The following is a 23,324-nucleotide window of genomic DNA, read 5'->3' as shown; positions in this document are numbered from 1 at the left end:
ATGGGGCTTCAGAAGGGCTAGTGGGGGGGGGACAGACTGGGGCAGGAGCTGAATGGGAGTGAGAGTGTGGGGACACATGGGCACAGGGGGAGGCAGGGGGAAGGACACATAGGGATGGGGGAGGAGGTGCAGGGCCACATGGGACGAAGGTGATGGCTAAGTGGGGGCACAGGGACACACGGGGATGGGGGAGGGAGTGGCTGAGTGGGGGTGCAAGGACACATGGAGACGGGGAAGGGGGTGCAGGGTCACATGGGGATGGGGGTGGGATGCAGGGACACATCAAAAACACAGCGCCTGATTTGTTTCTGTTGTATCATTCAGACGTACTTGCTGACAGGTATTTTGAAATAAAGGTCCAAAATAATTGAAACCAGCGAGATAAGATTCTGTGATTTTTCACAATTAAAATATTAAGTTTAAAATATTGACCACAGAATTTTTAATATTTTGGTGCAGAATTCCCCCCAGGAGCATACGTTCCAGTGAGTCACCAGGGAAAAAGGGACCCCAACTGGGAAAATGTGCACCCTGCAGCCCAGTGCCCCCTAGCGCCGCCCTGGGGCCAGCCCTGCCTGCCAGGGGAGAGCGCCCCCTGCTGAGCCCCCCGCCCCGCTCCCTGCCCCACAGCGCCCCCTAGCGCCTCCCCCGCTCCCTGCCCCACAGCGCCCCCTGCCCCTCACCAGGGTGAAGCTGTCGTAGATCTGCATCAGCTCCTCGGTCTTGTACTGCTCCAGCACCACCACGCCATGCAGGGCGGTGCTGCGCTGGCGGGCGCAGTCCTCGCAGTGCACCAGGTACGTGTTCTTGCTGCCGTTCTCGCTCGTCACGAACAGGATATTGAACACCTCCACCTGCAGGGGCGGGATATACGGGCATGAGCTCCCCCTGCTGGCTGCTGGCTGCACCGCGCCTGTCGGAGAGGAGGGTGGCGTAGCACCAGGCCACCGCCCTAATGGAAACTGGGGGCAGGGTAGAGCAAGAAATGGAACCCAGGCGTCCTGGCTCCCAGGTCCCTGCTCTAACCCACCAGTCCCCACTCCGCTCCCAGAGCCAGGGAGAGAACCCAGGAGTCCGGGCTCCCAGCCCCCCCTGCTCTGACCCACCAGCCCCCACTCCCCTCCCAGAGCCAGGGAGAGAACCCAGGAGTCCTGGCTCCCAACCCCCCCTGCTCTAACCCACCAGCCCCCACTCCTCTCCCAGAGCCGGGGAAAGAACCCAGGTGTCCTGGCTCCTGGCTCCCAGCCCCCCACATCCTTTGCTGTGTTAATGAACGTACTAGAGCCAGTCCACAAACCCCGCTCCCTCCAGTGCGCAGTCCCCCACCTCCCCGACCCCATCAGAGGCCGTGGGGCTCAGGCTGGGTGGCCTGGATCATGGCGGTGATTGGGGCACCAACAAGAGAAGCAGCCGGCGCAGTGTCGGGGGAGAGAGCTTTATTTGTACGCTTTGCAAAGGTGCGTTCATAGCCACCGCGGTTACGGGTACAGGCCCCCCCTGAGCCAGGAGCGGAACCCAGGAGTCCTGGTTCCCAGCCCCCCCTGCTCTAACCACCAGCCCCCACTCTCCTCCCAGAGCCGGGGAGAGAACCCGGAGTCCTGGCTCCCGCCCTGGTGCTTTAAGAGGCACATGAGACACTGCGGTCGCACAGCGATGGTGCCAGATGCTTTGCACACTAGTCCGTGCTCTGCAGGTGTCAGGTCTCTGGAGCCAGGGGCTCTCCCTCGATGCCGAGCCCCACGGAGGGTCCCCAGGGATCCCCGGCAGGGTGAGCCACGTCACATAAGCTGGGCTGCGTTTAAGAGCCGCCCGGCCGCTTCTTCCCCTGAGACTGGCTCTGCAGCCGGCCCTGACTGCTGACGGCCGTCTCCGATCCCATCCGGGGCTCCGGCATCCCCCTCTCTGGACACCAAGCGCCCGGTCCTCCTCCTCTTCTCTCAGTTCATCCCTCTTCACCCGTCGCCGATTCATCTGCACCACGTTTAGCCCAGTTGCTCATCCGTCTTCTCCCGGTGTGGCCGCGCGGCTAACCCAGTTCTGCCGTGCGTAGCCAAACCACTCACCTGTCTGCATGGCGGGAAGCCACGCGGCTAATCCATTCCTGCCGTGGTTAGCTAAGTCGCGAATCCACCTGTGTGGCTTTGCCCTGAGTGGCTAATCCACCGGCACCCCAATTACCCGAGTCGCTAAACCGTTTACGCCGTGTCTGACCGGGTTGCTCATCGGTCTGCACAGCATTTCACCGCGTCGCTAACTCTCTGTGTCCCGTTCTGTGGAATCACTAATCCATTTAAACTTTGTTCAGCTGGTCACCAATCAATTTATGCCACGCTGACCAGATTCACCACATGTAGCCGCTTGGCTAATCCGTGCTCATCCCGTTTAGCCAAAGGACGAATCCGTTTTCGGCCTGTTTAATTGCTAATCCACCTACGTTAACCAAGTCACTAGCCACTCTGCCCCCCATTCTGACGAGTCGCTGATCCGTCTGCATCCTGTTTGTGCCGTTCGGCTAAATTCTTTATCCATTTACTCCATATTTAGCATGATGGCTGATTCTTTCACACCACATCTAGCCAAATCTCGACTCCATTTTCTTCCCCTTACGACGAGTCAGTAATCCATTTCCTTCCCATGTAGACAGACTCCTCGCTGATCTGTTTCCACCAATTTTAGCCAAGTCGCTAATCCGGTTTTGCCCCATTTCATCGAGTCCCTCTCGTCATGTTCCTCTTCTGCATTTCGCTGAGTCGTTCGCCCGTTTGCACCACGTTTTGTCGTTGCTCCATTTTTCCCCCATCCGGCCGAGCCGTTCTGCCATCTTCACCCATGATTACGATCCGTCTCTTCCTTTTTCAAAGGCAACGGGTTTGCGGCCACGTGCCCGGGGTATCCAAAAATCGCGAGCTGCCCTTTTTTCTCTCTCTTTTAAACAAACCGCGTTTCATACTCACTGTTTCTGGCTTTTAGCCCATTACGGACCCGTCTCTTAGTGCGGACGAGGTTGACGCCGCAACGAAATCCCAAACTGGATGTGGGACAGGAGGCATTTTACAGAATAAACAAATCTCATGCACAGAGCTCAAACTGGGATGTTGTATTCCCTGCTGCCCACAAAAGTGTCTTTCCTTAACCGTGGATTTTATTAACCATAAACCCTGTCACAGCGGAATCCGAGCTGGGTCTCTGCTGCAGCCACCTCCGAGAGGAGGCGCAGCCAGACGGCAACTCTGCCCAACAGTTCAGGGACAGCAGATCCCATCTCCGACTGAAACGGCAGGTTGAAGATTTGGAAGCAGAAGGGTGCGGGTCGGGCCGGGTCGCCAGCCCTCGAGGCCGAGGGGTGTGGCTGTCTCGGCCGAAGGACGGGAAATCTGGCAACACAGCGACCTCTAGTGCCCTGAGGGTGCTAGAGGAGCTGGCCAGTAGCTAGCGGCTACAGGGGGACCCCCCCTCGCAGCCCCGGCACTCACGTCACACTCGTTGCAATAGTACGCCGGCTCGTCCTTCACCCGGCCCTGGTAGGCGATCTTCTTCCCCGAACGCACCAGGGTCTCCCGCAGCACCTGGCAGTGCTTGATGGACTGCATGAGGCAATACCTGGCAGGGAGAGAAGACGGGGAGCGAGTGAGTGGGATGGAGAGGGAGCGAGACGCAGGCAAGCGCTCAGAGGGGGGAGCTGCCCTAAGTGTCACCGACGCTGCCTGAGTCTGCCGAGAGCCTGACCCTATTTCTCTGAGGGGGGGAGCTGCCCCATGCATCTCAATGGGGTGGTAACTCCCACTCCAATTTCTAGGGGAACCCCACCAAGCCCACCAGCCGGGCTCACAGGGCAGGAGGTAGGGCAGGGTGGGGAGGAGTCACAGGGGCGCCGCTCACTTGATCATCTTGTAGAGGTCGGGGTCGCTGATCTTGACCGTCCGGGCGACGTTCCACGAGACATGGATCATGGGCACGATGGATTTCACGTTCTTCACCTCGTTCCACTCGTAGCGCTCCAGGGCCAGCTGGTATTGATAGGCTGCGGGAGGGGGAGAGGGTGAGGCAGCGTCCGGCAAAATCCTACCCCAGACACAGCCGCAGCCCTGGGGGGGACAGGCCCCGTGCCCCATTCCCCGTCCCCCCTGCAGCCAGCTAGTCCCTGCCCTGGGGCCGGACGGGAGCCGGCGCCCCCTAGAGGGGACAGGCCCCATGTCCCATTCCCCACCCCCCTGAGCCAGCCGGTCCCTGCCCTGGGGCCAGATGGGAGCCGGCGCCCCCTAGAGGGGACAGGCCCCGTGTCCCATTCCCTGCCCCCCTGAACCCACCAGTACCCTCCTGAGGCTGCAGTATGCATTTCTGCCACTTGGTGGAGCCAAATACATGAGAGAAGAACATAAGAACAGCCAGATTGGGTCAGACCAAAGGTCCATGTAGCCTAGTATCCTGTCCACCAACAGCGGTCAATGCCAGGTGCCCCAGAGGGAATTAACAGAACAGGGAATCATCAAGTGACCCATCCCCCGTCGCCCACTCCCAGCTTCTGGCAAACCGAGGCTAGGGACAACATCCCTGCCCATCCTGCCTAATAGCCAATGATGAACCTGTCCTCCATGAACTTCTCTAGTTCTTTTTTGAACCCTGTTATAGTCTTGGCCTTCACAACATGCTCCGGCAAGGAGTTCCCCAGGTTAACTGTGCATTGTGTGAAGAAATACGTCCTTTTGTTTGTTTTAAAGCTGCTGCCTATTAATTTCAGTGGGTGACCCCTAGTTCTTGTGTTATGAGAAGTAGTAAACAACACTTCCTTATCTACTTTCTCTATGCCAGTCATGATTTTATAGCCCTCTGTCATATCCCCCCTTAGTCATCTCTTTTCCAAGCTGAAAAGTCCCAGTCTCTCCTCATACTTAATCTCTCCTCATACGGCAGCAGTTTCATGCCCCTAATCATTTTTGTTGCCCTTTTCTGAACCTTTTCCAATTCCAATATCTCTTTTTTGAGATGGGGTGACCACATATGCACGCAGTATTCAAGATGTCCCTGGAAAAATCATGGAGCAGGTCCTCAAGGAATCAATTCTGAAGCACTTAGAGGAGAGGAAAGTGATCAGGAACAGTCAGCATGGATTCACCAAGGGCAAGTCATGCTTGACTAACCTAATTGCCTTCTATGAGGAGATAACTGGGTCTGTGGATGAGGGGAAAGCAGTGGATGTGTTATTCCTTGACTTTAGCAAAGCTTTCGATACGGTCTCCCACAGTATTCTTGCCACCAAGTTAAAGAAGTATGGGCTGGATGAATGGACTATAAGGTGGATAGAAAGCTGGTTAGATTGTCGGGCTCAACGGGTAGTGATCAACGGCTCCATGTCTAGTTGGCAGCCGGTTTCAAGTGGAGTGCCCCAAGGGTCGGTCCTGGGGCCGTTTTTGTTCAATATCTTCATTAATGATCTGGAGGATGGCGTGGACTGCACCCTCAGCAAATTTGCAGATGACTCTAAGCTGGGGGTAGAGGTGGATTTGCTGGAGGGTCAGGATTGGGTCCAGAGGGACCTAGACAAATTAGAGGATTGGGCCAAAAGAAACCTGATGAGGTTCAACAGGACAAGTGCAGAGTCCTGCACTTAGGACGGAAGAATCCCATTCACTGTTACAGACTAGGGACCGAGTGGCTAGGCAGCAGTTAGGGGTTACAGTGGACGAGAAGCTGAATAGGAGTCAGCAGTGTGCCCTTGTTGCCAAGAAGGCTAACGGCATTTGGGGCTGTATAAGTAGGGGCATTGCCAGCAGATCGAGGGACATGATCATCCCCCTCTATTCAACATTGGTGAGGCCTCATCTGGAGTACTGTGTCCAGTTTTGGGACCCACACTACAAGAAGGATGTGGAAAAATTGGAAAGAGTCCAGTGGAGGGCAACAAAAATGCTTAGGGGGCTGGAGCACATGACTTATGAGGAGAGGCTGAAGGAACTGGGATTGTTTAGTCTGCAGAAGAGAAGAGTGAGGGGGGATTTGATAGCTGCTTTCAACTACCTGAAGGGGGGGGTTCAAAAGAGCATGGATCTAGACTGTTCTCAGTGGTGGCAGATGACAGAGCAAGGAGCAATGGTCTCAAGTTGCAGTGGGGGAGGTGTAGGTTGGATATTAGGAAAAACTTTTTCACTAGGAGGGTGGTGAAGCACTGGAGTGGGTTACCTAGGGAGGTGGTGGAATCTCCTTCCTTAAAAACCTCTAAGGCCCGGCTTGACAAAGCCCTGGCTGGGATGAGTTAGTTGGGATTGGTCCTGCTTTGAGCAGGGGGTTGGACTAGATACCTCCTGCGGTCTCTTCCAACCCTGATATTCTATGATTCTATGTGGACGTACCATGGATTTATATAGAGGCAATAGGATATTTTGCGCCTTATTATCTATCCCTTTGCTTATGATTCCCAACATTCGGTTCGCTTTTTTGACGGTGCTGCACACTGAGTGGATGTTTTCAGGGAACTGTCCACAGTGACTCCAAGCTCTCGGTCTTGAGTGGAAAGAGCTAATTTAGACCCCATCACTTTATATGTATAGTTGGGATTATGTTTTCCAATGTGAATTACTTTGCATTTATCAACATGAAATTTCATCTGCCATTTTGTTGCCCAGTCACCCAGTTTTGAGAGATCCTTTTGTGGCTCTTCGCAGTCTGCTGGGGACTTAACTATCTTGAGTAGTTTTGTATCATCTGCAAGTTTTGCCACCTCACTGTTTACCCCTTTTTCCAGATCATTTATGAATATGTTGAATAGGATTGGGCCCAGAACAGATCCATGGGGACACCACTATTTACCTCTCTCCAGTCTGAAAACTGACCATTTATTCCTGCCCTTTGTTTCCTATCTTTTAACCGGTTACCGACCCATGAGAGAACCTTCCCTCTTATCCCGTGGCAGCTTACTTTGCATAAGAGCCTTTGGTGAGGGACCTTGTCAAGGGTTTTCTGAAAATCTAAGTACACTATATCCACTGGATCCCCTTGGTCCACATGCTTGTTGACCCCCTCAAAGAATTCTAGTAGATTGGTGAGGCATAATTTCCCTTTACTAAAACCAGGTTGACTCTTCCTCAACAAATTATGTTCATATGTGTCTGACAATTTTGTTCTTTATTATAGTTTCAACCACTTTGCCCGGTACTGAAGTCAGGCTTGTAATTGTCAGGATCACCTCTGGAGCCCTTTTTAAAAATTGGCATCACATTAGCTCTCCTCCAGTCATCTGGTACAGAAGCTGATTTAAATGATAGGTCACAGACGACAGTTAGTAGTTCTTCAATTTCACATTTGAGTTCCTTCAGAACTCTTGGGTGATACCATCTGGTCCTGGAGATTTATTGCTGTTTAATTTATCAGTTTGTTCCAAAACCTCCTCTAATGACACCCCAATCTGGGACAGTTCCTCAGATCTGTCCCCTAAAAAGAATGGCTCAGGTTTGGGAATCTCACTCACATCCTCAGCCGTGAAGACTGATGCAAAGAATTCATTTAGTTTCTCCGCAATGGCCTTATCGTCCTTGAGTGGTCCTTTAGGATCTCGATCGTCCAGTGGCCCCACTGGTTGTTTAGCAGGCTTCCTGCTTCCGATGTACTTAAAAACAATGTTGCTATTACTTTTGAGTCATTGGCTAACTGTTCCTCAAATTCTTTTTTGGCCTTCCTAATTGTATTTTTACACTTCACTTGCCAGAGTTGATGCTCCTTTCTATTTTCCTCACTAAGATTTAACTTCCACTTTGTAAAAGAGCCTTTTTGCCTCTCACGGCTTCTTTTCCTTTGTTGTTTAGCCACGGTGGCACTTTTTTGGTCCTCTTGCTATGTTTTTTAATGTGGGGTATACGTTTATGTTGAGCCTCTATTAGGGTGTCTTTAAAAAGTTTCCATGCAACTTGCAGGCATTTCACTTTTGGCGCTGCACCTTTTAATTTCTGTTTCACTAACCTCCTCAGTTTTGTGTAGTTCACCTTTCTGAAACTAAATGCTACAGTGTGGGGCCGCTGTGGTGTTTTCCCCGCCACAGGGATGTTAAATTTATTATGGTCATTGTTACCAAGCGGTCCAGCTCTATTCACCTCTTGCACCAGATCCTGTGCTCCACTTAGGACTAAATCAAGAATTGCCTCTCCTCTGGCGGGTCAGGTGGTCGGTAATATATCTCTCCCGCTATATTCTTACTGTTCGAGCGTGGAATTACTATCCACAGAGATTCTAGGGGACACTTTGATTCACTGACGATTGTTCCTTCATTTGATTCAACGCTTTCTTTCACATCTAGCACCACTCCCCCACCAGCACGACCTGTTCTGTCCTTCCGATAGATTTTGTCCCCCGGTATTAATGTGTCCCATTGATTATCCTCATTCCACCACGTTTCTGTGATGCCTGTTATATTGATAGCCTCCTTTAACACGAGGCTCTCCAGATCACCCATCGTGTTATTTAGACTTCTGTATCCTTTTGGCTGTCTGCCATTACACGCTGTAATTGAACGGGGTTCTTTTTTAGTGGACTGTTTCTGATCAGACGCTGCCTGTATTTGATCATTTTCCGTCCTCACTAGGACATAGAGACTCTCCATTAATAGCTCCTCCCCCAAGGGACGTCTCTGTCCGAACCACGGGCTCGTCCGCACCCGTCAGATGGTTTGAGGCAGGGAGATCCTGCCCTGGTGAGGGGGGGGGGGGGGGGCTCCAGATTCCTTGCCCCGCAGCGTGAACCCCAGCCCCCTCTGCTACCCTCCTCCCGGGCCCCGCAGCCACCAATGTCCCACCCTCTGAGGGCCCCCCCGGTCCCTCTGCCCGCACCTGTGAGGGGCCCGACGTTCCAGGCGATGTTGTTACACCAGCCCGTGGCCTGCACCCAGTGCACGGTGCCTGCGTTAATCCACACCAGGTCCCCGGGGCGCTGGATGAACCGGTACACGGGGATGTTCGACTTGTACAGGTCCTCCAGGATGGGCCACCAGGAGCCCGTCAGGTAGTCCACGCCGTGCCTGCCGGAGGGGGCGAGGGGGTGAGACTCGGAAGGGCAGGGGTCACCAGCACAGCCCCATGGCTCCGCCCCCACCCCTGTGGCCCCGCCCCTGTGGCCCCTGCACTCAGTGCAGAAGGTGCGGATGGTTTCCCAGTAATGCCCCGCCCCAGTGACCCTGGCCCTGCCCCCGATGCTCTGGCCCTGCCCCTGACCTGTCGCAGAAGGCGCTGATGGTCTCCCAGTAATGCCCTGCCCCCAAGGCCCTGGCCCTGCCCCTGAGACCCTGGCCCCGCCCCTGACCTGTCGCAGAAGGCGCTGATGGTCTCCCAGTAATGCCCTGCCCCCGTGGCCCTGGCCCCACCCCCGAGGCCCTGGCCCCGCCCCTGACCTGTCGCAGAAGGCGCTGATGGTCTCCCAGTAATGCCCCGCCCCCGAGGCCCTGGCCCCGCCCCTGACCTGTCGCAGAAGGCGCTGATGGTCTCCCAGTAATGCCCCGCCCCCGTGGCCCTGGCCCCGCCCCCGAGGCCCTGGCTCCCCCCCTGACCTGTCGCAGAAGGCGCTGATGGTCTCCCAGTAATGCTCGTGCACCGCGAACCACTCGCAGTCGCCCGGCCCAATGTTGATGTTCACGGAGCAGAAGTTGTTGTTCTCCTGGTGGCCTGAAGGGGGGGAGTGATGCGCGATGTGAGGAGACCGTGCGTGTTAAGGGGATGGAGGGGGGGGCATTAAGGGGACAGAAGAGGAGAGTTAAGGGGATGGGGGGATGTTAAGGGGAAGGAGGGGGGGCGTTAAGGGGACAGAAGGGGAGAGTTAAGGGGATGGGAGGATGTTAAGGGGATGGAGGGGGTGACGGACCCCCCCCGCCTCCAGGACACTCCGACCCGGCCCAGCCTCTGCTCCCCGCCCCCACACTCACCTGGCGTCCGGCTGCCTGGCACTTTCATGTAGAGCTGCACCGTGTTCATGCCCAGGATGGTGTGACCCACGTGACTCAACATGTTGCCCGTCGACGTGACCCGCATGAAGGCCGGTAGCTTCAGCAGCTCCTGCAGCTGCGGCTTCCACCTGGCAGCGAGGGGGGGAATGTCAGACGGCGTCCTCACCCCCCACCCCACCGAGTTCCCTCTCCCCACGGGTCCCCCTTCCCCCCCACAGAGTGCCCCCCGCCCGGCCCAGTCCTCCTCTCTTCCTAGGGACAGCCTGTCAGAGGGGGGCTCTGCAAACCCACCCACCCCGTGCCCCCAAAGGAGCCGGGCAGGTGCGTCGGGGTCAGATCTTCCCCCCGCCTCCCTGCCCCCCACCCCGGCCCCTCACCGCTTGGCGTCGGACAGGTCGATGTTGGTCCCGAATTTGATGATCTGGTGGGATTTCTGGTCCGCGTTGCTGCTGGGGAGAGAGAGGCTTTATGGGGGTGCGGGGAGGGGTCCCCCGGCTCTCCCTTCCCTCTGTCCCCCCCCCCCTCCAGCTCAGGGATAGTGCTCCCCCACCCCGAAGCCCCGTATCCCTCCCGCAATGAGCGTGGAGCGATCCCCACACAATGAGGTCACGACTGGCCCTGAACAATGGGTCGTGTCCCTCCCCACCCCCACTTCCCTAGAGCGCCCCAAACCTGGGAGTCAGGCCCCCTCCGCTGCGATCCCCTCAAACGCCAGGCAAATGTTGGGACACATCTCCCCACAGACTCCCCCAAGCACAAGACTGCAGCCCCCCTTCAATATTGGGGGTCACTGCCCCCCAACCCGACAATACTGGGGTCACAGCCCCCTGCAATATTGGGGTCACAGCCCCCCACAGCCCCCCCAACACTGGCCCACTTCCTGCCCAGAGGATAAAGGAGCAGGCAGGGCAGGGTATGTAGGGGGGCACCCCAATTCCCTCCCCCCACCCCCATGCTCCCATCGTACCTGGGGGGCGTCTCCGTGGTACTGTCGGGTTCTTCGGCGTCCTCCTCGTCGCTTTCCTTTTCCTCCTGCTCCAGAGAGAGTGCGTCAAACCGGCCCCACCCCACACAGCCCCCTGTCGGCACAAACCGGGCCCCCCCCCACACACCCAGCTCCCCGTCGGCACAAACCGGGGCCCCCACATGTAGCCCCCCGTCGGGACAAACTGGGCCCCCTCACACAGCCCCCTGTCGGCACAAACCAGGCCCCCACACACACACCGTCCCCCGTCGGCACAAACCGGGCCCCCACACACACACAGCCCCCCGTCGGCACAAACCGGGGCCCACACACACACAGCCCCCCGTCGGCACAAACTGGGCCCCACACACACACACAGCCCCCCGTCGGCACAAACAGGGGCCCCCACACACACAGCCCCTCGTCAGCACAAACCGGGGCCCCACACACACAGCCCCCCGTCGGCACAAACCGGGCCCCCCCCCACAATCCCCCATCGGCACAAACCGGGGCCCCCCATCAGCACAAACCAGGGCTCTGCCATGGGCACCCGGCACCCCCCTGGAGATGGGCTCCCCCAGGCGTGCTGACGGAGGGGCCCGGGCCCCCCATTCCCCGCCCCCCGCACTGACCTGCAGCGACTCCTGGAAGGAGGAGGCCTGGTACTGGGCGTACTTGGCGATCGTGGTGTGCGAGCGGCTGCTCTCGCACGGCCACACCTGGCGGGTGCCTGACAGGTCCCAGTTCTCGTCCGAGGGCTGCTGCACCTGGGTGCGGACCTCCACGGCGTGCTCCCCGCTGGCCTCCACCAGCGTCTTCGTGCTGAACAGGCCCAGGTCTGGGGGCGGGGGGATATGGGCGTGGGAGAGAGTCACGGGCCGGGCTGGGCCCCCGTCCCCCAGAGCCCCCCTGTCTGCATCGGCCGTGGGAGAGAGTCACGGGCCGGGCCCCCGACCCTCAGAGCCCCCCCGTCTGCATCGGCCGTGGGAGAGAGTCACGGGCCGGGCCCCCGTCCCCCAGAGCCCCCCCGTCTGCATCGGCCACGGGAGAGAGTCACGGGCCGGGCCCCCGTCCCCCAGAGCCCCCCCGTCTGCATCGGCCACGGGAGAGAGTCACGGGCCAGGCCCCCGTCCCCCAGAGCCCCCCCCCCCCCCCCCCGTCTGCATCGGACGTGGGAGAGAGTCACGGGCCGGGCCCCCGTCCCCCCGAACCCCCCCGTCTGCATTGGCTGTGGGAGAGTCATGGGCCGGGCCCCCGTCCCCCCTGCACCTCCCTCCCCATAGCTCTCCCCCCTCCCTCCCCGGTGAGGCACTCACTGAGGCGCAGGGAGCCGGCGAGCCCCCGGATCACCGTGATGGGGTTCTTGGGGTCGGTGCAGAACTGCAGCAGGACGGGCGAGAAGGCGTCGCGTTTGCTCTCCAGCTGCCGGGGGGAGGGAGCGTGAGAACAGCAAACGTCCAGTATCCCCGTCTGCTCCCAGCCCCCTCCAGTAACCCCAGCCCCCTCTGGTATCCCTGTCCCCCCGGGTATCCCCATCTGCTCCCAGTCCCCTCTGGTGTGTCCCCCGGGCCCCGCCGGTATCCCCGTCTGCTCCCAGCACCCTACGGTATCCCCAGCCCCCTCCGGTATCCCTGTCCTCCCCGGTATTCCCGTCTGCTCCCAGCCCCCTCTGGTATCCCCGTCCCCCCCCCCCGGTATCCCCGTCTGCTCCCAGCCCCCTCTGGTATCCCCGTCCCCCCGGGTATCCCCATCTGCTCCCAGTCCCCTCTGGTGTCCCCCCCGGGCCCCGCCAGTATCCCCGTCTGCTCCCAGCACCCTACGGTATCCCCAGCCCCCTCCGGTATCCCCGTGCCCCCCGGTATCCCCGTCTGCTCCCAGCCCCCTCCACTAACCACAGACCCCTCCGGTATCCCCGCCCCCCCAGACCTCTCCGGTGTCCCCATCCCCCCCGGGTGCCTCCGGTATCCCCATGTGCTCCCAGCCCCCTCCGGTATCCCCAGCCCCTTCCGGTATCCCCGTCCCACCCGGTATCCCCTTCCCACCCCAGCCCCGTCTGTTATCCCCCTCCGATATCCCCATCTGCTCCCAGACCTCTCCGGTATCCCCGTCCGCCTCCAGCCCAGACCCCCAAGCCGGTATCTCCCCCCACATGAGTCAGATCCCTGGGCCCCCGCCCCCTGGCGGCGTCACTCACGTAGATGCTGGGCGTGGGGGGGTTGAGTTTCTCCCGGGGCAGCTTCTCCTCGGCGTTGATGAGGGGTTTGACAGACTGGGCGGCCGACAGATACGACTCCTTGAACTTCCCCTTCACCTTGGCGTGCCTGGGGGGAGAACGCAGCCCGTTGGGGGCGGGGCACGTCCTGGGGCTGGAGTGGGGGGGCTATGGGGCAGGGGCACATCCCAGGGGCCGGGGTGGGGGTGGGTTTGGGGCAGGGGGGGTCCCAGGGGCTGGGGGGTTATGGGACGGGGGCGTCCCAGGGCCCGGGGTGGGGGGGTTATAGACTCATAGACTCATAGACTTTAAGGTCAGAAGGGACCAATATGGTCATCTAGTCTGACCTCCCGCATGATGCAGGCCACAAAAGCTGACCCACCCCCTTTCCCTTGAAGTCTTTAAATTAAGTCGCAGAGAATCCTCCAGCCTGCGACCCCTGCCCTATGCTGCGGAGGAAGGCGAAAAACCTCCAGGGCCTCTGCCAATCTACCCTGGAGGAAAATTCCTTCCCGACCCCAAATATGGCTATCAGCAGAACCCCGAGCATACAGGCAAGATTCTACAGCCGGACCCTTATTTTACCAGCGATGGCTCGTTAATGCCTAATGGACTAAAATCACGTTATCCCATCAAACCATTCCCTCCATAAACTTATCTAGCCTAATCTTGAAGCCAGGGAGGTCTTTCGCCCCCACCGTTTCCCTCGGAAGGCTGTTCCAAAATTTCACCCCTCTGACAGTTAGAAACCTTCGTCTAATTTCAAGCCTAAACTTCCCCACGGCCAGTTTATATCCGTTTGTTCTAGTGTCCACATTAGTACTGAGCTGAAATAATTCCTCTCCCTCCTTGGTATTAATCCCTTTGATATATTTAAAGAGAGCAATCATATCCCCCCTCAGCCTTCTTTTGGTTAGGGTAAACAAACCGAGCTCCTCGAGTCTCCTTTCATAGGAAAGGTTTTCCATTCCTCGGATCATCCTAGTGGCCCTTCTCTGTACCCGTTCCAGTTTGAGTTCGTCCTTTTTAAACATAGGAGACCAGAACTGCACACAGTACTCCAAATGAGGTCTCACCAGCGCCTTGTATAACGGAAGCAGCACCTCCTTGTTATGGGGCAGGGGGCATCCCAGTGGCTGGGGTGGGGGGGTTATGGGGCAGGGGGCGTCCCAGGGGCTGGGGTCTGAGGATCACTGCAATGAAGGGGGTGTAGTGAGCCCCGCTGCCCACTAGGTGGCTGCCTTGTCCATCACTGAACCCCGCTCTGTCCCCAAGATGTTGGGGTGCAGGGCCCAGCGCCCCCCACCCCGTTCCGGCACAGGGCTGGCACCAGGGGCCCGGGAGGCATGTGGAGGTGTTGGGTCCCTGTGTGTTTGGGGGGGGGTTCGAGTGGGGATCTGGGGGTGCCAAGAGGGGGTATGTGAGAGCGCTGCGGGGGTGCTGCATAGGCAGGGGGGAGCTGGGGGTGCTGGCGGGAGGATGTGGGGGTGCAGGTGGGGGGATGGGGCGCACAGGCAGAGAGGACCTGGGGGTGCTGGTGGGTGGATGTGGGGCGCACAGGCAAGGGGAGCTGGGGGTGCAGGCGGGGGGCTGTGGGGGTGCAGGCAGGGGTCTGCAGGGCGCAGAGGCAGGGGGAGCTGGGGGTGCTGGTGGGCAGATACAGGGGTGCAGGTGCGGGGATGGGGGGTGCATAGGCGGGGGGGAGCTGGGGGTGCCGGGTGCCATGGTGGGGGCTCTGGCGGCGGGCGGGGCGCACACAGGCAGGGGGAGCTGGGGATGCTGGCGGGGGGCTGTGGGGGTGCTAGCAGGAGAATGGGGGCGCACAGCCAGGGGGACTGGGCGGATATAGGGGTTCACGCGCACAGGCAGGGGTAATCTGGGGGTGCCAGGCGCCGCGGTGGGGGCTCCGGCAGCGGGCGGGGCCGGAGGGGGGCACTCACTTGCTGGCCCGCACCACGTCGGCGGCGCTGTGGGCGATGGTGAGCTCGGCCAGCGGGAGGCGCCGCTCCTCCACCTCGGAGGCGATGAAGGTCTCCTTGTCCCCGCTCTCCACCTTGATGAGCCGGATCTTGAGCTCCTTGGGGGGCCCCTCGGTGAAGGAGCGCAGCTTGAGCAGGTCGGCCGGGCACACGCCGGCGGGACCCGGGCCCTCCTCCTTGCGGGCGGGCGGGCGGCGCTCGGGCTGGGGAGCGGTGGGCGGAGGCGGCTTGCTGGCTCTGCCCGCCTCGCCCTGGGCACCGTTCTCCCGCGCCTGGCAGTCCGTGCGCTGCGGGTCCAGGTTGCCGAGCACCTGCCGGTTCTTCTCCTTAGGGGCTTTGCCCTCCCGCCGGTGCCGCCGCCCGTCCTTGCCCGCCCGCCGGTGCCGCCGGTGCTCCTTCTCCGGCCGGCGGGGCGGCGTGGCCGGGGGGCGTGGGCGGCCGGGGGGCCGGGCTGGGCTCCCGCCCCGCCCGCTCCACCAGGGTCTCGCAGGCCCGGCTGATTTCTTCCAGCACCTCTGACTCCGTCTTGGGGGCCCGGGGCTCAGGCGAGGCCCCCGCCGGCACCTCGCCCCGGGCGCCCCCAGCCCAGGCCTGGCTTGAGGTAGAATACGGCGAGGAAGACGCCGGCGGCAGCGGCGGTGGCGGGGCCGGGGGCTTCTTCGCCCCGGCGGGGGGCTTGGGCCGGTAGGCATGTTTCTGCCCCTCCAGCACGCTGGCCAGCGACCGCAGCAGGCTGGCCGTGCTGGGCGGGCCCTTCCCTGCCTCCTCCCGCTTGCCGAAGGGGTAGAGCCGGGGCGGCTCCGGCTTGGGGTACTCGAACGGGGGGGCCGGCGGTGGCTTTGGTCTGGCCAGGGGGGGCGGGCCGGGCAGGAGCGGGGTGGGAGGGGGCGGGAAGCCAGGGGGGGGGCCCGGCCTCCCGTTCCTCCTCCTCCCGCCTGATTGACTCGTCCAGCATCTTCATGATGTTGGCCAAGCCGTCGGGCAGGATCTTGGAGAACTCGGGGGGCTCCTCGAACTGGTCCTCCAGGGGCGGGCCGGGGAAGTCGAAGAGGCGCCGGGCCGCCCCGGGGGGCGTTTCAGGGGGGGGGCCCCGGCTCTGGAGGCAGCGTCTTTGGGTAGGAGGCCCTGGGCGGTGGGGGCGGGGGGCTCGGCTGGGGCCTGAAGTTTCCTGAGGTATTTGGGGGGCCGGGGGAGGCCTTGGGGACCCCCTCCCCGCCCTCCGGCGGCCGAGCTTCGCGGGGGGGCGTCTCCAGCCAGAAGTCAGGGGGGCCGGGGGGCTCCTGCTTGGCAAAGGCGCAGTGGTAGGTGGGCGGGGGCGGGGAGGGGGTGGGGGGCGGCGGGGGGCTGGGTTCGCCCTCCCGCCGGGGCGCCCCGGCACCCCTACTCCCCTGGCTGCTGGTGGTGGAATCCTGGAAGCCCCCCCGGGGCCCGGCCGAGTCGCAGGGACCCAGCTGGGGCTCCCCCCCGCACCCGAACAGGATCTCGTCCAGGGGGTCCCCCCCGGCCGCGCCCTCCCCCTGGTCCCGGACGCCTGGGCCCTTCAGCCAGGACAGGGGGGGCGGGGCAGGGCCCGGATCGGGGGGCCCCCGGCTGGCGGAGGAGGGGGGCGGGGGGGGCGCAGGGCCGGCTGGAGGAGGGGCGGGGGGCAGGGCCGGGGGGCGGGCACTCCACGCTCTCCGGGGCCGGGCTGGACGGCGCCGGGGTTTGGTAACGGTCAGGAGCCTGCGGGGAGGAGCAGAGAGATGGCAGCCGATCAGACACCGGGACTCCAGCCAGAACCCCCACCCAAGACACCAGGATCCCCCTGCCTCCCCCAGACACTGGGACCCCAGCCACAACCCCCCCACCCCCCCCAGGCACCGGGACCCCAGCCAGACGACCCCCCCCAGACACTGGGACTCCAGCCAGAATCCCCCGTCCCTCCCAGACTCCCACCCAGACACCGGGACCCCAGGCAGAACCCCCCCCCGCCCTCCCCAGGCACCGGGACCCCAGCCAGAACAACCCCCCGGGCTGGAGAACCCCCCTGCCTCCCCCCCCCAGCCCAGTCCCCCCGTCCCCCCCCAGCCTCCACTCACCAAGCTGGGGCCCGGCTTCCCCCGCAGGATCTTGCTGGTGGGGGGGCCGGCCGGGGGGGGGCCGCGGGGCGTAAGGCACGCAGGTGACGCTGGCTGGTGAGGTGCTGGGGTCCGGCCGCCCCCGGGGAACTCGGCTGGCTCTAAGGTCACTTCCAGTGGAGCGGGCCTGGCTGCCGAGGCTCTCTCCGGAGGGGCGGGGGCCGGGGGGCGCGGGGGGCAGGCGGTGGGGGGGTGGGTGCGAGCCGTAGGCGGGAGCCGGGTACGGGAAGGGGTGGGCGACCGAATTCCTCGGCTCCTGCGGGAGGGAGAGAGACAGTGAGAGAGAGAAAGACGCGGGGGGCGCCGGCTCCCCTCCAGCCCCAGGGTGGGGACTGGCTGGCTCAGGGGGGCGGGGAATGGGCACGGGGCCTGTCCCCTCTAGGGGGCGCCGGCTCCCCTCCGGCCCCAGGGTGGGGACTGGCTGGCTCAGGGGGGCGGAGAATGGGGCAGGGGCCTGTCCCCTCTAGGGGGCGCCGGCTCCCCTCCGGCCCCAGGGTGGGGACTGGCTGGCTCAGGGGGGCGGAGAATGGGGCAGGGGCCCGTCCCCTCTAGGGGGCGCCAGCTCCCACCCGGCCCCAGGGCGGGGACTGGCTGGCTCAGGGGGGCGGGGAATGGGGCAGGGGCCCGTCCCCTCTAGGGGGCACCGGCTCCCCTCCGGCCCCAGGGCGGGGACTGGCTGGCTCAGGGGGGCGGGGAATGGGGCAGGGGCCTGTCCCCTCTAGGGGGCGCCGGCTCCCACCCAGCCCCAGAGGCGGGGCGGGCAGCAGAGAGCCAGGGTTGAACAAGGCCGTGAGTCCGAGGCCCCCCTCCCCTGGGGGCTGCCCCCTGTGGGTTAGGGGGCCCGGGAGGGTGTGGTGGCCGGGGGGACGAGAGGGGGGGTTACCTGTCTCTCCGGCGCAGCCACGTTCTTGCGCTCGGGCCCCCACGTGTCGCCATGGAGGGGGTTCCACAGCCCAGGCTTGGGCTGCTGGTAGTGGGGGGCTCCTGGGGGGGGCTGTCCGGTCACGTTCCCGCTCTGCTTGGGGGGTGGGGAGAGGGGGTGAGCGGGGCCGGGCTCTGCCCTGCACTCAGCCCTGGGCAGCTCAGGGGAGACCCCCCCCCTTAGGGTTCCGCCTCCCCCTCCCTACATCCCCCCTGGGATCCCCCGCCCCCCGCTACCTGCCCCGGGACCCCCTCCCCCTCCCTTCCCCACATCCACCCTGGGATCCCCCACCCCTCCCCCACCTGCCCCTTGAGTCCCCTCCTCCACCTGCCCCTGGGACCCACTCCCCCTCCCTTCCCCACAACCACCCCGGGAACTCCCTCCCCCTCCCCCGCCTGCTCCTGGGGTCCCCCTCCCCCACTCCTCTGCCCCCCCCCAGGCTACCTGCTCGGGGCTGGCACTCCTCCTCCTCTTCATGGGGCTGGGCAGCTCCTCGCTGTGCCCGGGGTGGGGTGGGTGCTGGGCGGGGGGGATGGGCTGCACCACGGGAGGCTCCATGGGGGGCGCCAGCCGCTTCAGCTGGGGGCTGCGCTTGGCTGAGAAATTCCGCTTCTGTGGGGGGCGGGGGGAGAAGATATGGGGGGCGGGGGGGTGAGAGCCACACCCTTGAACCAACCCCAGCCCCCCGGGGGGGGAGCCAATCCTCCCCCCCCCCGCAGCAGCCACCACCCCACCCCCCTCCCGCCGGTCCCCCCAGGGGCTCCCCTCCCCCGCCAGTTCTTCCACAGGTCCCCCCACCTCCAGGGGCACCCCCCCCCGCCAGCTGCTCACCTCGAGGTGCAGGAGGTTCCACACCTGCTGCAGGGGGGGCAGGGCCTTGCTCCGGTGATGGGACGAACCCGAGTGGAAATTCCACAGCTGAGCCTGGCGGGGGGGTGGGAGAGACGTGGGTCAGGGGGGGAGAGTCCGGCGCCAGGGTGACTGACTCACCTCCCACCCCCCACCCCACCAGCACCTCCCTGACCGGTACCCTCCTCCCACCGCCTCCCACCCCCCATCTGTCCAATGGGCCACTCCAGCCCAGAACCCCCCTCCCCCAATCAATCCAATGGACTCACCCGGCCCAGAACCCCCCTCCCTCAATCAATCCAATGGGCCCACCCAGCCCAGACCACCAACCCCCACCCCCCACTCAGGCCAATGGGCCCACCCAGCCTAGAACCATCATCCCCGGTCAGTCCAATGGACCCGTCCGGGCCAGAACCACCCTCCCCCGATCAGCCCCATGGACCTACCCGGCCCAGAACCATCATCCCCGGTCAGCCCAATGGACCCACCCGGGTGTTGCCAACTCCACATAGCAGTCGCTAGGTGTCGCTGTCTAAGCTCTCAAAAGAAGCCAACAATGTCACTGAACAGAATTTCCAGAGAATTACACAGAGAACGACACCCACGCACCCATGCACACACTCACGCACACACCCACAGCCAGGCAAGTACAGTCACAACATCATTCACAACCAGCTCGGTCGTGTTCATCAAATCCGTTCCGCGCTCTTCTGGGCGGTTAATTTCAGCCGAGCCTCCTTTGCTTGCCAGGCAGGGCCCAGAGCCCGGGGTGTTCGCCTGACCTGAGCTCGCCTGACATGAGCTCGTTCGCCTGACCTGACCTGAGTTCGCCTGACGTGAGCTCGTTCACCTGACCTGAGCTCACCTGATGTGAGCTCGTTTGCCTGACCTGAGCTCGTTCGCCTGACCTGAGCTCGGTTGCCTGACCTGAGCTCGGCACTGCAGCCGGCCCAGTAGATTTAAAAATAAAAATCCGCTAGCCGGACCCCTTCCCAGTCCCCGCCTGCTTCCAGGGTGTGATTTCTGACAGCAGCCGGGCAGCTACGCCCAGGGGACAGAGTAAAGGGGAGTCGAAATCAAGCTAGCTCCACTTTTGATCCTGCAGAAAGGGCTTCCGCCCTGGAGGCACGGGGCCCCCCGCCCCACCGGGGCCCATGGCCCTGTCTCATCCCACCCCGCCGTCCGCCCGTGCCGGGCTCCTCGCTGCCTAGCCTCCGGTTCCAACTACGGAGCGGTGAGAAAGACGACGTCTGGGTGCGAACGGGCCGCCCGCTCCCAAAGCACGCCTGGCTTGAATTAGCCCCCCCACAAACATCTTTCCCTCGCCTGCGGGTTCTGGTGACCTCAGCCCAGGAGACGTAACATTGCCCGGGCGTGCGACAGATGGTTGACGAGTGCGCTCGAGCTGCTGGTGAACGCTTCGGCGGACGGCGATGGTGATTTCTCACTGCACAGGCAGAGATTTCGCACGGGGTCACTGGCACACGGATTTGCTCACGCGGGAAAACCAAGAACTCACTAAACCTCGTGACGAAGCCCGGAACCACCACATCCGATTCATGCAAAGGGCCTCTGGGCCCAGACCCCCGCCCCACCGCCCCAGATCACTGCAACGGGCCCCTGGGCCCAGACCCCCCCACCCCAGATCAGCGCAACGGGCCCCCGGGCTGCCCCACCTGCTGCAGGCGCCCGATGCGGGCGCTGATCTCACTGTAGTTCCCATAGTCGCGCTGGTAGCGGGCCGCATTCTGGTAGCACCGCACGGCCTCCTCCCAGTCCTGCTCCGACTCGTAGACCTGCCCCAGCTGCTCCCACAGCTGCGGCTGCACCGGGTCCCGCAGCAGGGCCTGCACGCAGCCGTGGATGGCCTCCAGCTTGCCATGCAGGGGCCGGGGGGCAGAGCTCCTGCGGGGGTGGCAGGGACCGCGTCAGACTCAGCGCGCCCGGCGGGGGGGGGCGGGGCAGGACTCCTGGGTTCTCTCCCCGGCTCTGGGAGGGGAGTGGGGGTCTGATGGGTTAGAGCAGGGGGGACTGGGAGCCCGGACTCCTGGGTTCTCTCCCCAGCTCTGGGATGGGCTTCCCCGCACCCTGTGTCCGGAGATCGAGAGCAGCAACACTTACCCAGAGGGGAAATAGGGTTTGTTGGGGTGCCCGATATTAGTGCCATGAGGTGACGGGAGATGTGGGGGCAGCTGAGACTGTCCGATGCTGGCAGAGCACCTGGGGGACAAGGAAGGAGAGACGGTTAGACAGAGAGAGGGTAAGGGATGAGGTTTCGGGGATGGGGCCCGGGGCCTGTCCCCTCTAGGGGGTGCCAGCTCCCACCCGGCCCCAGGGCGAGGACTGGCTGGCTCAGGGGGGCGGAGAATGGGGCAGGGGCCTGTCCCCTCTAGGGGGCGCCGGCTCCAGCCAGTTCTGTGCCCCCTCCCCCCTCGGGGCCGGGGGGCGCTGGCAGATGGGGCGAGCTCCCCCCGGGGTGGGGGGTGTCCCGCGGACTCACCTGCCGCCCGGGAGCCATGGGCGGGAGTGGCCGGGGTTCCAGGCCCCGCCGCAGCTCAGGCTGCTGAGAGCAAAGGGATCCCGTCCGGCCCGGCCCCCCAGCTGTTCCACGGTGCGATGCATCCAGCCTGCCGGAGACGGGGAGCAGGGCAGGGTTACACGGTGCCTCCGCCACCCCCAGGCAGGGCACACGGTGCAGCCTGCCCCCCCCAACTCCTCCATACCCCCCTCCAACCCTAATATCCCCTCCCCCACCCTCATCCTGCCCCCTTTCTGCCCCAACATCCCCACCCCTCTCCCTGTCCCATCCCCAGAAATCCCCTCCCCCATCCCTCCTCCCACCTTCCCAGACATCCCCGCCCCACCAGACATCCCCTCCCCCCCTCCTCTCCCTGCCCCCAAGTCCCCTCCCCCTGCCAAGTTCCCTCCCCCTGCCTGCCCCCACATCCCCTCCCCCATCCCTCCTCCGACATCCCCTTCCTCACCCAACATCCCCCCCACCCCCTCCCTGTCCCCACATCCCCCCTCCCACCTGCCCCGACATCCCCTCCCCCACCCCTTTTTTTTTTTTTAATGGAGATATCCCATCTCCTAGAACTGGAAGGGACCTTGAAAGGTCATCGAGTCCAGCCCCCTGCCTTCACTAGCAGGACCAAGTACTGATTTTGCCCCAGATCCCCAAGTGGCCCCCTCAAGGATTGAACTCACAACCCTGGGTTTAGCAGGCCAATGCTCAAACCACTGAGCTATCCCTCCCCCTCTTCCTGCCCCCAAGTCCCCTCCCCCTGCCCCCCACATTCCCTGACATCCCCTCCCCCACGTGCCCCCCCACGATCCCCCTCCCCTCTCCGCCCCCCCGTTCCCGGGCCGGGCCTGGCCTCACCACTTCTGCTGCACTGGATGCCTCTGTCCCCCCCTCCGCCCCCTCCGGGGTGCGAGCGACGGGCGGCCCCCGCGGCTCCTTCTGGCTGAGACTCCCCCGGCGCCGTGGGGAGCCGTCACAGCCTCATACACCACTGTGGGGAGAGCGGGGGTCAGCCATGGGGGGGCTGGAGTCACCTCAGGGGGGAGGGGAGAGGAGGGGGAGGGGGGCTAGAGTCACCTCAGGGGGGAGGGGAGGGAGTTGGATCACCTTGGGGGGGAAGGGACGGGGGCACAAATGACTTGGGGGGCTGTTGGGGGGCTGGGGTGGGGGTGGACTCCCCTGTACAGACCCATTCGGGGAACCCCCACCCCTCCCCCACCGCCCCAACTCTTCTCCCAACTACCGAGCACAGAGCTAAAGGGGGGTGGGGTCCAGGCCGGGACGGGGTTAATGGGGGGGGGGCAGGCCAAGACGGGGTTAATGGGGGGGGGAGGAAGTGGGTCCAGGCTGAGACGGGGTTAATGGGGAGGTCCAGGCCAGGACGGGGTTAATGGGGGGGGTAGGGCGGCCCAATTGAGGCACAATGTGGGGGGGAGGGGCAGTTTTACTACTGGCTCCACCCCCCGGCGCGGGGTTAACCCCTTCCACCCCACCACTCCCCCCACCTCCAGGACCCACCTATTGCGACTCTCTCCAGGAATCCGGCCAATCATGCGGCGCCCCCCCTCTGGCTGTCAATCATCATCCCCATCCGTCCTCTAGCGCAGCCTGGAAGAGACCAATGGGAAGCCAGACGGTCACTGAGGGGCGGGGTCCAGGGGCGGGAGAGCCAATGGGAACCGGGGGAGGAGCAAGATGCAACCAATAAGGTGAGTCCGCTGAGATGCAGAGGTGGGGGCGCTTCAGGGGGGCAAACCAGGAGGAACAGCAGGGGCGCCGTGGGGCAGGACTGAGGGGCAACAGGGGGGGCCGTGGGCGGGACCGAGGGGCTGCAGGGG

The 23,324-nt window shown here is 63.0% G+C and overlaps 1 protein-coding gene across 1 annotated transcript; it reads right to left on the bottom strand.

Annotated features, from left to right (window-relative positions):
- Positions 1-1,985: 1,985 nt before the first annotated feature.
- Positions 1,986-21,584, bottom strand: KDM6B (lysine demethylase 6B). Its single transcript, XM_065416984.1, is given in 23 exon segments — positions 1,986-3,600; positions 3,880-4,021; positions 8,814-9,001; positions 9,527-9,641; positions 9,899-10,047; positions 10,297-10,368; positions 10,887-10,951; positions 11,516-11,721; positions 12,200-12,305; positions 13,078-13,204; positions 15,036-15,502; positions 15,504-15,983; positions 15,985-16,164; positions 16,166-16,687; positions 16,689-16,796; positions 17,153-17,212; positions 17,214-17,447; positions 18,075-18,206; positions 18,558-18,725; positions 18,945-19,037; positions 20,639-20,867; positions 21,084-21,182; positions 21,463-21,584. Coding segments are annotated over 23 exon segments (4,272 nt in total). The 3' UTR covers positions 1,986-3,392.
- Positions 21,585-23,324: the final 1,740 nt, after the last annotated feature.

Source organism: Emys orbicularis, chromosome 15 (assembly GCF_028017835.1).
Source record: "Emys orbicularis isolate rEmyOrb1 chromosome 15, rEmyOrb1.hap1, whole genome shotgun sequence".
In the NCBI taxonomy this organism is placed as follows: Eukaryota; Metazoa; Chordata; order Testudines; family Emydidae; genus Emys; species Emys orbicularis.
The sequence above is the reverse complement of the archived record's forward strand: the minus strand, read 5'-3'. Positions and strand labels throughout refer to the sequence as shown.